This window comes from Brugia malayi, assembly GCF_000002995.4.
Source record: "Brugia malayi strain FR3 genome assembly, contig: Bm_v4_Chr3_scaffold_001, whole genome shotgun sequence".
Classification (NCBI taxonomy): domain Eukaryota; kingdom Metazoa; phylum Nematoda; class Chromadorea; order Rhabditida; family Onchocercidae; genus Brugia; species Brugia malayi.
In genome coordinates this window covers 9207999-9221803 of record NW_025062477.1, presented here as the reverse complement: position 1 = coordinate 9221803, position 13805 = coordinate 9207999, and the positions used below count along the sequence as shown (strand labels likewise).

General features: G+C 33.1%; 5 protein-coding genes across 6 annotated transcripts; 4 read left to right on the top strand and 1 right to left on the bottom strand.

Moving 5' to 3' along the window:
* Positions 1 to 838: 838 nt before the first annotated feature.
* Positions 839 to 4133, top strand: Bma-pgrn-1 (Uncharacterized protein; the record flags this gene model as incomplete). Its single annotated transcript, XM_043080579.1, has 3 exons — positions 839 to 889; positions 1417 to 1593; positions 4128 to 4133. The coding sequence occupies 3 exons, from the start codon at positions 839 to 841 to the stop codon at positions 4131 to 4133; spliced, it is 234 nt and encodes a 77-aa protein (XP_042936513.1).
* Positions 4134 to 4204: 71 nt separating this feature from the next.
* On the top strand, positions 4205 to 4623 carry Bm13226 (Uncharacterized protein; the record flags this gene model as incomplete). Its single annotated transcript, XM_043080578.1, has 2 exons — positions 4205 to 4242; positions 4512 to 4623. The coding sequence occupies 2 exons, from the start codon at positions 4205 to 4207 to the stop codon at positions 4621 to 4623; spliced, it is 150 nt and encodes a 49-aa protein (XP_042936512.1).
* Positions 4624 to 5728: 1105 nt separating this feature from the next.
* Bm12946 (Uncharacterized protein) lies at positions 5729 to 8671 on the bottom strand (the record flags this gene model as incomplete). 2 transcript variants are annotated; one of them, XM_001901360.2, is made up of 8 exons in its annotated part: positions 5729 to 5765; positions 6107 to 6339; positions 6649 to 6840; positions 6922 to 7173; positions 7441 to 7539; positions 7673 to 7744; positions 7935 to 8084; positions 8660 to 8671. In XM_001901360.2, 8 exons carry the CDS (start codon positions 8669 to 8671, stop codon positions 5729 to 5731), a joined length of 1047 nt encoding a protein of 348 aa, XP_001901395.2. The 2 variants fall into 2 exon arrangements, with proteins under 2 accessions (XP_001901395.2, XP_042936511.1); XM_043080577.1 differs by having other exon boundaries at positions 6922 to 7167.
* Positions 8672 to 9611: 940 nt separating this feature from the next.
* On the top strand, positions 9612 to 10328 carry Bma-pqn-24 (Uncharacterized protein; the record flags this gene model as incomplete). The annotated part of the gene is made up of 3 exons (XM_001901359.2): positions 9612 to 9683; positions 9886 to 10029; positions 10230 to 10328. The coding sequence occupies 3 exons, from the start codon at positions 9612 to 9614 to the stop codon at positions 10326 to 10328; spliced, it is 315 nt and encodes a 104-aa protein (XP_001901394.1).
* A 1175-nt stretch (positions 10329 to 11503) lies between these two features.
* Bm14068 (Uncharacterized protein) lies at positions 11504 to 12623 on the top strand (the record flags this gene model as incomplete). Its single annotated transcript, XM_001901358.2, has 4 exons — positions 11504 to 11588; positions 11862 to 11938; positions 12356 to 12473; positions 12559 to 12623. The coding sequence occupies 4 exons, from the start codon at positions 11504 to 11506 to the stop codon at positions 12621 to 12623; spliced, it is 345 nt and encodes a 114-aa protein (XP_001901393.2).
* Between the last annotated feature and the right edge of the window lie 1182 nt (positions 12624 to 13805).

Below are 13805 nucleotides of genomic sequence, written 5' to 3'. Positions count from 1 at the left end.
CCTCTTATTCGAAATGAATACCCTTCAGGTTCCAAACAGATGGATTAATATCGGCTATGCTAATTGTCTGTATGAAACAGATTGATATATGGTGAAACATCTACAGCAATAGGGTAGTATATTCTTCTTATTGACGTCCATCTACCTCATGATTTAGCACTTCATGTCATTTAACCATGTTCGATTGATATCACTGATCTTGTCTAATATTTACAAAAGTTAAAGTTACTAATTTAATTTTTTGGATACTATTTCCAGTTCATAAATTCATAAACAACAAGAAATGGGATTGATGTTTTATTAATTACTACTGAATTGAATACCGGTTAAAGTAGCCATCCAGCGAATCATGCTGGAAAACATTTTTGTTAGATTGCTAATAGCAGTGTCTTTCTTATTTATGGACAGTGCTGCAGTTTCTTTTCCAACTTTCATCTGACGTTATCTAATTGGTGGAATTATATTTATCTCAGCAGATGACCATATTACCATTGATTATCTCACATCATTTATCGGCCGTACCACTTATCACTTTGATTTAAGGGATAATGGAAGGATAAACAGTAAACAATCGGCAGTATAATGTTTTGTGTCACATTCAAGTGTAGACTGGATCTGTAACAGACTTTTACCAGGTGGCTGAGATGAAATGAAAAAATTTTTTTATACATTAAAATACATTAAAATATTTTTTTTATACATAAAAAATACATTAAAATATTTTTTTTAAATATTTTCCTTTTGTTAAAATAATAGCTGCTCTGAATATACCAACGTTTGTGCAAAAATGTTCATGTTCATTTTATGGAGATAATATAAATTCATTATTTTAAGGAATATGATATTATTTATTCTTTTTTTCGCCATTGCTGCTTCTGATAAAGCTCTGGTAAGCTTTATTGATTTTCATGGAATTATAAAGTTGCTGATAATCATCGAAAAATAAATTTGTCTGTTTAAGTTGCTGTTATTATTCGAAAGTCCTTTCTTCGAGGAACGAATTCATCTCTCTTTTAGTGTCCTGTATTTCTTCGACTATTCCGCTGTTTTTTGCGCATATTTTTTTGCAGATAGAATTTCAAATCAAATAGGCGTCTCGCTTAGTTTGACTGCATTTGGGAAATAGAAAAGTGTAGAATAAACTTGGAGAATAAGTCTGCCATTCATGTGTAAACTTAAAACACAAAGCAGACAGACGCGACATTAATCTTTTAAGCTCTTAATTGTTATATATACAAAAGATACCAAACAAATAATAGTTTTCGTAAGATTAATGATAAAACCTAGTTTTAACAACAATATTCTCACTAGTTTTCACAAGATTAATCATAAGACCTAGTTTTAGTAACAATATTCTTTAATTTCAAACTTTAGTCGGATAGTTCTGGCTCCTTAACTAAGTTAAAGCCATTTTAGATTACGCATAGTTGTCCTGGAGGTAAATCAGTATGTCCGGACTCAGCAACCTGTTGTCTAATTAATGAAGGCATTTATGGTTGTTGTCCGATGATGGATGCAGTATGCTGCAATGATCTTATTCATTGTTGTCCTCCTGCTACAAAATGTGATATGATACACAGACAGTGTTTACAGGTATTAAATTTTCGTTCGCCTTTCAATTTTTATAAGCTTGAGTTTTTAAAGATTCTGTAATCCTAATGCAAAGCAGTGAAAATATGACTTAAAATAAAGGTTGCTTCTCTTCGCAATGAGATAAATATATCAGTATGCATAACCATTTTAGAATTAGTTTACTCTTCTTGCTTCAGCTGCGGAACATACAGTAATATGTGCTAAACACTGCACTGTGCTTTGAGTTTGAAGCCTAGAATTCTTGATGGTTATTATTATTATTATTATTATTGATGCCTAGAATTATGATTGATATTGATGTTTTCCTTTTTGCTGTTCATTATCACTTCTGTCTGAACGTGAACTTAGAGATGTGTCACACAATTTTGTTATGCTAGGATACAGTAGAGTACAACCCAGTACAGATAGGGCATCAGTATCGATGCGTCTCATTAAAATCCGTGAAATCGCTCAACTATAGCAGTTTTGTCCATTAACTGCACGACTTGCAGCAGTTATCACTTCTGATCCATTGTATTCTTACAAAATGACCTTCAAAGGACTCAAAAACAAAATTTTTTGTTTTTGAATCCTTTGAAGTTTTTCTATGTCATTTCACCCTTTTCCAATCTCACATTCTTCTGTCAGTTAACTGTAAATTCACACTTTTCAATCTAAGGTACAATGAAAGTTTATTTCTTTGTTTCTTTTCGGTTCTAGTTAAAAAGAAATTAGTTTACTGTCCTTGCTTCAGCTGCGGAACATACTTCTACTGCATCAAGTTCCTCTCTCTCTCTCTCTTGTTCTCCACAGTTCTTTTTATATTATGCATAATATACCTCTCCCCATTTCGCTTTTTCATATGCATATTTTGCCGATTTAATTTTTTTTTCTTTTTTGCAGAATTAAGTTTTAATATTGAAAAATAAATGAACCAAAATAATTGATTAAAGAAACAAGCATTATCAAAAACAGGCAACTTTTGAGAATTTGGGGATTGCTTCACTTTCCATACTTGCTTTGTTCATGGAACTTGGAATTTTTTCATACTTCGCTTCTACCTAATATTGTGTTTTAGCTTAAATTTTTTCAACTCAAATTTTTCTTTAAATTTTTTTGAATCAAATTTTCGAACACTTCATGAACTATTTCATGAACTTGAAACATTTTTATGGATTCTTTTCAGCTGTAAAATCTTTAAAGTCTCAGTAATTCCACCAAATATTTTAGGCAAACTTTTTTCATCTTGATTGTGAAGAAAAACTGTTCTACTTAGAAAGAAAATTATAATTGCGAAAAGACAATTCCGATGTTGCCTGTAGCAATTTCATTCATTGTTAGAGAGTAAACTAAGTGCTGCCCAAAAAGTTGGCGAAAATTATTATAATATCATTTATATTGCATTTTCTTTCAAATTATGCTACGGGTTTTTCTACTTCTTTGCAAATCATTTCCAAGTTATTCTCCTATTGAAATAACTAGAAAGGATTGGAAAAGCAATAAATGAGATCTTTGCTTTCGTATTATCTGAAACTTTTTTTTTTGAAGGTTGTATGGTATTTAATTCCAAGTTGTGCCAAAAATGTCTTTTTCATTTCCAGACTTTGGACATGTATGATATGTATGATGATTTAATATCATATTAAATACAAATATATATTAGACTGCTCACTTTTTTAAAAACCGGTTTAAAATTAATAGCGCTTTATGTGGATTACTTGTGTTTCGATAGTACTTTAAAAGAGTAAACAGGTAAGCATTCTGTTGTTTTAAATCGATTTATTATAATGTTAAAATTTTAAATTATCTTTTACACAGAGGTCGTTGTTTACATTTTTTCTTTGTACTTATTTAAAGCATTTTGACGTCGTTGCATTGGCATGATGGAAAGCACATAGTGCGTGAGCACTAAAAAAATAAAACATCATGGTGAGAGGGATAAGAACAAACTACAATGTATTTGATGAAACAAAGTTGTAATAATGAAATTCTTTATAGAGATTTGGTAAAAAAATTATCAACCATAAGAATTCACAATTTGCTGTCTTTTTGAAATATCATCTCATAACCATTGCATTTTGTTGTAGTAATTCCATTGTAACTTTTCCACATTTTGTCTTCATTACATTTTGCTTTTTTCTAGGCAGTGTAGTGTTATTAACTGGGATATGTCAATGTTTGATATCGAAACGTTTGAATATTCGTAAAGAATTTTGTATGCTTGGCATAGAATGCTTGAGTACAATTTAAACTTAAATTCTGCTGTCCGTAGAAACTTTTGTACTCGTCAAATACTTAATGTGTTTAATGTGCTCTAAGAGCATTTGAATTTTTTTTTGAAGTAAATAGACCTTGTGAAAATTATCAAAAATGTTAGAATAAAATTATTTGCAAAGAAGAGGATACAAATTGTTTCTCACTTTTAATTTTCTATTACTTTTTCTTTTTTTAGCAACACATTTTCTCATCCCATAGAAGTTATTGTTAAAGTTGTTGGGTATGAGTATCTTTATTCTCCTCCAAATTGTTCCTCAATGAATATGCTGTAATTTCAGGATTAAAGAGATTGCGTGTTGTATGACTTGACTTAGTATGTCCATATCAGGATATCTGTGCACGAAGGTACATAACAATGACTTCGAATTATTCACTTGATGTTCTTTTAAAAAGGTAAAAATTTACGATTTTCAGTATGAATATTTTGATTGTTGATTGGATTTTGCAAAATGGCAATGTAGATATCACCACTTTTTTTACATTCCTTCAGATTTTACAATGAAGTTTGGTTCCTTTTGATATTTTAGGAAGTATAGTTTGATTATAGGGAGCTCTCTGTGTTGCTACTGTTGCCCGTAAATTATTAGTGCAATGAATGCAAAAAATGATTGTGGAGAAAAGAAGTCTTATTTTCAAGATTGCTGTTTTCCATTTTATTATAGCTTCGAGTCAGCCGCTTCATCTTCCTTATTCAACATTGAGAGTCCAAAATGTTGTTCTCATTCGCCTCGTACTGATTCTCTTTTGTCTAAAAACAAAGAAAAAAATTTTTGATTGCTGAAAAGTTCCTTTCCTTAGCATGAATTTATTTCAATGCACCTCATAATGATAATTTTCGATGAGAACTTTTTCATTTAATGATAAATGCTTATCCCACCAATTAAACTTGTTTTAATTTTATCGTTCTATTTTGTAAATATGAAGTTTTATTAACTTTGTTGCTTTTCATTATGAACAATTGCAAATTAACGAATAAGAATGGACTTTGGCTTTGTAAAATGAATGTTTAAGAGGTGGAGCGATTTATGAAAACAGGTCAATAAGAATATTGATATTATATTTTAATCATTTCTGCAACAGTTTTACTGATCACCTTCTGACGAAAACTGGTGTATTCTGAACCATTAGATCAGATCTCACCTCGCATACTAAGCACTGTAATTTAATTGAGAATAAGCATGAATTTATTAAGAATTACATTTTACATATTAAGAATACCATTATTTTTTTTGGTAATGAATTTCACGAATTTGCAATATGAAAGTGCTTACATTTTGATCCTATCACTATACAGTACATGAATTATTACAACGATGATATTTTTCTGCTATCGTCGTGATCCTGTTCAATCTATTTGTTTTATATTCAATTTAGCAAGAGTTTCTGCTAGATCCATTTTTTTTTCTTTTTTCGAGAAATGATGTCTTGTTTTTTCGGACTGTTTTTCGTAAAATTTTAGAGAATGGCTTCATACTTGTGCTAATTCAAATCTGTTTTGTTCATTTTTCTCAGTTCTTTTTTATATGCCTTTTCTTTGATTGTAGGCTTTGAAATAACCGTGAACATCCACTTATAACTATGATTATGTTTTTTAGAGGCTAATTAGTGAGCATGATTATTATTTGTTGTTATTGCCCAGTGAAATGGGAAGTAGTCTTGTAGTATGCAAAGGAGAGAAATCTTTTTAAAACTACGTGTATCACATGTGTTTTGTAGTCGCTGTTATAAATTTCAAATGATCAAGTAATTTTTTATCGAGTATAAATAATAAGAAACAGTCATCATTTCATGAGTATAACAGAAACATGCATTCTAGAATCAGATTTGAATTCTTGGAATCAGAGTTCACCAATTTTAATTCGGAATTTAGTGGATGAATTTAGCATCTTGGCGCTTTCATAAACACATTTTTAACCCTGAAACTAGAATTAAAACTTCAGTGATTATTTAATTTTTTAAGGATGAATTTAGGTGGGATATCTCATGAAGTCGCCGATTCAATACATGGTATATAAGCTTGCGAAATTTTAAGTAGGATTATTTTTCTAGCTGGACTATAGCTTGTTTCGTAGTAACTCAAAGCTGAACTACAACGGTCCATTATTTTTTGAGGCAGTTGTGCTGAAATGAATAGTACAACTACATCTTTGTGCAAAAAAGTCTGAAAATGAAGTGTCAATTCAGTGAAATAAGTTATCAATGAGCGAAATTAAATCAACACGTAAAAAATAATTAAAGAACTGAAAAATACGAGCACTTTTGATGGGAGTGATGAAGTGATTGTTGTAAGCTGCTCGTGTTGCTTGAATATTGTTTAACTGATGAAGAGTGTTGTTTATAAGGTGTTGATGTTTTGTTTTTTCCAAATTTCGAGAATAACCCATCCACGAAACTTGGATGTCCGTACTGTGATGTTTGAGTCGATAGTGATATTGTCGTTTCCTGATACCTTTCGTCATCAACAGGATGATAATAGATTAAAGAGGGAGGCTGCAAAATACGTAAAAGTGACACTTGAACGGCTGATAAATGATATAGTTAAGAATTTATTCCGAATCTACAGTTTTGGTTTTTTAATGTGAAACTTCTTGATTTCAGAAACTTAACTATTGTGAAGCATCATACCATTTGCAAGTAGTATTCACTTTAAGATTAAATATTTACAATTAATTTGTGAAGCTCAAGAATTGTAAAATAGACTATATTTACCGAAATCATATTTTAATTGATTTCATTGTGTAAATAACAAGTGATAACATAAAACTTAAGGTACATAATTTTTTTAACAGAACATGGCACCTGTTTATAGCGCCGAATAGCCGTAGATTTCAAAATTTTTGCATACCAAGGACCGGGACCTGTTTCAGTTGAACAGTAAAGCCGAGTATTATACTTTGTCAACGATTTTAGCAACGATTCAGGCAAATATCGCTGGATATTTGTACAACATGAATTTGTGTTTTGTACAACTGCTAGAGGCGATATATTTTCCTGAATAATTTCATATCACAAAGAATACCACAACATATTGTCAGTGAGATTCACATAGAGAGTGATTAAAATACAACATACGTTAGATAGATTTGAATTAGCATTTTTAAGGAAAGTGTTCAACAAGCTTTCAAGGTCAACAGCTAATCGCTGAACAGATAAACTGCCATATTTGTCGCAATTTTTTCGAAGTTTTTCCACGTACTGTCTTGCATCACCTGTCATTTCAAATATCTCGCGAATTAGTTTAGCCTGTTTCTGTATTCGTGCCAATTCATTTCGTTTTAAATTTAATTCCACTTTACATCGCAATAATTCATCTTCTGCCTGAAACTACAGTTGTATCTGTAATTGTCAATCGATGATTGAAGTAAATATAAAATACTCATTATTCGTAACTGCATTCACCTTATCAATCACCTTACTATTAAATGACATTATGATTATTAACGCCAGTTCCATCAGCTGGCGTTCACCAGGTGATAATGTACAACTGCACGGATTCGCTGTTAAGATCGTACCCTATTAATTATCGTTTCTGCTAATTTTTGATTAATTACTATTGGCTGTTTATCTCATAGGCCAAAAAACCACAATAACCTTTTGCAAACAGAACTTCTCTTCACTAATTTTGGAATATTTCGATTCTATATTTGTAGCATAATATATTTTTTGTCGAATCCTATCGCCAATTGTCACCTTAATAACTGGACAAATAAAAGAAAGCGATGAAGTGAAAACATAAAAATTTTTGAGATTCAGGAAGCATAATAGCGGGAAGGTGATATCCATTCTCATACTAATCACACTTATTAAGGCCACATTATCTTACTGATATATTTTTTGATAAATAACGAATTGCTCGGAGAAGTTTCTGTCGTCCAAAACTGTCGATACCGATGCACTAAAAATAAGCATGATGATAGAATCATAAATAGATAACTCAATTACTATCACATTAAATTTAATTTGCAACTGACAAATAGTAATCGAAATTATTTGAAAAAAAAGTATTTCTGATATCTTTTGAAGTGGTACATATTTCTGATATGAATAATATGTGGATGTTTGTAAACAATCATGAATAAATATACCTTTAAATCAGCTTCCCTTAATAGCCTTAAAGCTGATGCTTGAACGATATCCGCTTTCGCAAAAAGTGGTAAATATTCAGACATATTTAAAATGAATAAAACTTCTTCTGTTGTTCGCGCACATTTCAGTTTCTCTTTGATCGACATTTCCTTAAATAGAAATTCAGCATAATTTTTGAGTAATAGAAAATTGAAGAGTGTATCCAATCTTTCTTCCGACCAAATAAATTAATGTATGAAGAAACTGTTTTTGGCATTGGAACAAAGCTCCATGTAGATATATGATGTATATCATATATATATATATATATATATATATATATATATTTCCTCCAACTTCATTTTTGCTCTGCCATCTAACTTCTTTTCCTATCGGAATGGTTACTTTTAGATATTTTCAAGAAGTTTCAGGATGTTATGACCTCCCAAAGTTTCCACCATTAATATATACTGAGCGACATGACAGCTTTAGAAAATGATGACCCTCATACTTTTGATTATGCTTTCGCATATTTTGATTAGCCGTCTTTGGTGAATTGAGAGCATCAATTATGATTTAAAGTAATAAGCGTAAATTAAACTTGACAACAGACTAAAATTTTAAGCGCTCGACTAGATTCAAAATAAATTCATTATTTGTTGCCATTTGACCACTAATTTTAAAAACCTTAAATATAAGAATCTTTTCATTTTAATATAATGCAATTATAAGGTTACTAGTTTACCTGGTAGGCCATAAAGAGAAATCATGGTATTCCTGGAGTGGTATCTTATCAGTTACTCACTCGAAAGTCATTCATCCACAACCCTTGTCAACTCCTCCTACTATCTGTGGTATATTTCCCAAGTTTGCAAGCAGGTTTTCTCTCCTCTTAGTTTAAACACACTTCTACCCATCAGTTGTTCTTAATTATCGATCGCTTGCTGCTGCTCATCACCTTAAAACAACTAACTAGCTCGCCAACGATTAAATATGTTTTAAAAGACTCAATAATCCACTGATAATCGTATGAATCAGTTACAAATTCATGAATTTGCAATACTTTTGTCCATGCTCATTCACTTTAATTGTTCATTCAATCACTACTACATCTGTGTAATGTGTTCATTTACCCACCCAAAATGCTTAATTGTTCAATAAAATGAAAAAACTTTATTTGCATAGCAGCAAAGGTGAAACTTTTCGGAATAGAAATCGTATGTTTCCTTTTGTCAATATTGAATGGCAAAGTTCAACCGCAAAAGGAATCGATTTGAGCAGCAGCCTTATTTAGAGAACTTATTGCAACTTGACGACGTCCCCTGTGTAGCGTGCGATATTCATGAACAATCATTTAAGATAAAAATAGTAAACTTTAAGAAAAACCGATACAACTATTAATAGGAACCATATTTCAGCATCACTCATAATGACCATTCTCATGAACAGCTACTTATTTATAAGTTTTCAAATCGAATTCATATTTTTCTCTTATAAAATTCATATTTTCATACTTCTCCCATATTTTTCTTCTATTCAAGACCGGACAATGTAGAAGATATAACAGCACTTACTTTTTCTAGAATACCAAATGTCAACACATAGCGCTATAGTAAACCATTTTCAAAATAAAACCAATTGTCATACGAACGTTATTATATTTTTGAATTTTATTTTCAGCAGTTTGTTTACTTTAAATGAATAAAACATTGCTACTGCTGTTGCTGATTACAAATTTTCTTCTTGTGTATTCTATTACGTGTTACAAAGTAAGTCATTTTGAAGTGAACGTTTTACCTCGAAAGCATGATAGAGCGAAGTTCAAAGTATTTTCATTCTGTAAGCTCCAAATCTCTTAGCACTCGTTATCTTGGCATGATATATTGCTAAACATGATATATTTGCTAATTTCAAATGAAAAAATAATAAAGTGCATAATCGGACAATACTAGCTGAATTTCCTTAATTCAGGGATTCCGAATTATTCGAGGCCAAGTATTTGGTACGGAAACCGAAGAATGTGAAAATGAAACGGCTTACTGCTATAATATGACCGCCGAAACCGCATTAGTTTTAAAGATTATGAAAGCTGGTTGTTCAACCTATAGGTGCATGGTAAATCTTTTGCTTATCAGGAATATATGTTAAGTCTGAAAGTGAAGTCGGGAATTAATAAGAATACATAAAATACATAAAAATCACATAAAATCCAAACAAATGCGATATGCAAAATTCTCCGAAACCTCACAAAAACAACCATTTTATTCAGATATTTCTGTAAAATTTCGGTAAATATGACAAAATAATCTTTTCAGTTATCAGCGAACACATGCCGAAGTACAACATTCCAAGGTGTACCTATCAGCTTCTGCTGTTGCAATGAACATGATCTTTGTAATTATAATAAGGAATAAAATTTGAGGAGAGTTGTTTGATTGAAAGAACAATAATCTTTTGTGAAAGTAAGATGCCATCATGACAAAAATCCATTATTCTTGCTTCACCAACTAGTAGCGAAACTAGGCATTTAACGGAACAAAGTAAGGAGTACAACTGAACTTGTAAGTATTGGCATGACATCTCGAATTGAACAAGGACCAGGAAAACATGGATCGCAAATATAACAATTACTCGCAATGAGAACAAGTTTTGATAGGATTATTAATTATTTTAGATTTGTAATTTTAAACTACATTTAACAATCCCATATGATAGGTGTAACACTCTACAATACTTTTAAACTATACATACTAAGGTGAACTAATTTTCATGCATGGCTTTCTGATATGAATAACATAAATGAGAAGTATGGTTTTGAAGGTCCATTACAGGCTTGCTAAATATAAAGTTGCTTCTAATACATAACCATATAAACGATGAAATCGCGGTGAACACGTAAGTGATAAGATCACGTTAATGCATCATATTACATTTTAACATTAAGTTGAACTCACACGCTCCCTAATACATGCACGCTACTGAGTTAATTCTGATATTCTGTATTCAAAATTATGCCCACTTTAACTATTAGCTAATGATTTTAAAATCTAAGAAAATAAGTCGTCAGCATTTACTACCACCTTCACTACGACATACATCATGTTTCAGTAGATATGAGACAAAGCAGAGTCGAGTTTATTACTCAAATCGCACCAACTGCCTCTTAATAATACGTGGTACACGTTCAGATGTGAACACGTCTGCGTCACCTCGCACTCTTGTCGCCCCCCGCTTCTCTGTCCTCTGCTTCCGCATTGCTATGAAAACTGCAACAAGTCAACAGTTTTCTCGTGTTAATGTGAATTTAAAACGCTGCAACAGATAGAATGGTTTTACAGGTTCTCAGAAGTTTGATAATATGCCAGAAGGATGAGGCATAGGAGAGGAGAGGTGAGCCCATTAGGCTCGTTCTCTTCTCTTAAACTGCGAGGGACTGGTGGGTTGGTCTATGAGTTCATCCTTTGGTTTCATTTCAAAGATTATCTTAACTGTTAGTTTGCATCTCAGAGATTTCCCAAAGGGCGGCGGTGTGTGGAAGCTTGAATGGAAACCTCCCATGTCGCTTATTTTTAGTGTATTCTCAGGTGTTATGATGAAGTATTTGGCTGCTTATTTATTATCTACAATGAGTGGAAACAAATCACCGACAGCAAAAGATATAGAGGATGTGCTTGGTAAGAAATATTTTTTCTTTCGAGTTCCCTTTTTGTTCTTCAGATTAAATTTTTCCCAATGAATATTATATAATTTTCTCAACCCAAATATGAACGTTCTAATGTTTTAATACATTTTTGGTAAATTAAACTCCGATCAAAATCTTCAGTAGTTTCTTAACGTGTAGTACATGCTATATATATTTGTATGTAGAGATTGTCGAAACTACCGCACTATGTATGGAGCAATAATAAAGGATATTTAAGTTTGTATAATGATTTGCTGTTTTACAGGATCAGTTGGACTTGATGTTGATATGGAAGATGCGAATAAAGTCGTGTCAGCCTTATCTGGGAAATCCATTGATGAGGTATATCTTTTCGTTATGCTGCTGAAAATTAAGCATTCTGAAAATTCGTCTTTTCATGAAATTCCTTTCATGTATTTTTGCTGTAAGTTTAATTCATATGACATGAGGTATCCAGAAATTGCTCGAAGCGCTTGGTTTGTCTACGTGTTTCTTTTTGTGTGAAGTCTGGTCCCATCAGTTTCTTTCACAGAACACATTAATCCTCGTTTTCGACATTATTTAGTTATGATTAGATCTGAGTTGATATTTTCTACTTGGTAAGTTCTATACAAATTCAGTATGTTTTGATAAGTTCTGGCATTTTAAATTAGATTAATTCTTAGCAATGGCGTGAGTGTTTAAAGAAGAGCTCAATAAGCTTGGAAATCAAAGTGACAAGAACAATTGCAATAGGATATGTTACTTTAAAAATTGCAGGTAATTACAGCAGGTCTGGCGAAGATCTCATCAGTGCCTTCAGATGCTGCAGTGTCAGCAATAGCTCCAGTCGTTTCAGCAACTCCCACTGATGCGTTACAAGCGGAATCTAAAAAAGGTGCAATATTCGGTTCAATTTGAGATTTCTTGAGATTACATAAATTGTTTTTTCAATAGAAAGAACAAAAGGAATGCATTTCCAGAAGAGAAGAAAGAAGAACCAAAAGAGGAATCTGACGAAGACATGGGATTTGGATTGTTCGATTAAGCCTTTCACTGTTTTTCTTATTGTTATGTTATTCATGTGTGCGTTTCAAAATTCGGATTATAAACCTTCACAAACCATGTACATCTTGTATTCAATTTATCCATAACTCAGGTAAATGGGTAGGCAGGGAAGACATAGTTAATTAGCGTCGTGAGCCATTTAAGAAAAAGAGATCCGAAAATTCACATAGTTAGGAAGTGATAGAATAATCAAGTTGGACGGCGTGACTGCGCATCACGCCTATCAGTTTTGACCTTTCACGTTGGCAGTGAAATTCTTCACAAATTTTTTATGCGGAATTCGACATAAGCATTTTTATGAAAGTGGGAATGTACGGCACATGGAAGCACACACGATGGCAGGGACACGATGTGAGATAAAGGTAGAATTGTGCAATCGTCTAATGCTTTCTCTGGCCGGTCCGTCTGTCTACCTCTGTTTTCCAACATCACGGGCCTTACTCGACCGACAAGTGCGCCGTGTTTGTCAAACCAACGGACGGGTGCAACTCTGGATGTCTCTAATCGATGTGTGCTGAGTGGGCAGTGCTTGAAGAAGGCGCCCATCTACCGTATGCCTTTGCTTATAACAAAGCAAGTGGTGCAACCATCGTGCAGCGCGGCAGTGTCGCTCGCATTAATGCAGCGGACGTGGATCGCTTGCGAATGCGGTCGGTCGCATGGTAGAAACGTTCGCAAGCACTGCAGTGGGAGGACAGAGACAAAGAGGAGGGGAAGGGTCGATGGTGCTGCTGCTGTTGTCGCTGCTGATGCCGCTGCTTTGCTCCGCCGCTGGCTTCTGCAAGTGTTGCATCGCGTTTGGTATTGTAAGAGCAGTGCGATGTAGCACGCACGCTGCGTCACGTGGTGGTTGTTTTCCCCAAAGGATTACTTAACTTGTTCCTCCAAACGATATCTCCACGAAGTCTTTTTACCACTTGTTTGCTACCCTTGGAACAGTGCCAACCCGGTCTGACCACTCCGTACTGTGTACTTGTGTGTATGTGTGTTAACCCTTGCTAGTACTAGGACTGCGGGTGGCACTCTCCTCCCGATAGATATATATTGTAGTGTGGCGTTATGGGATGCAGAAGTATCAGTGTAGCAAGGCGACATTCTGGCCAACAGCCCAGCTGCATTAGATCCATTCAAATGTGACGGTCACTCCTACAATTCGTTGTTG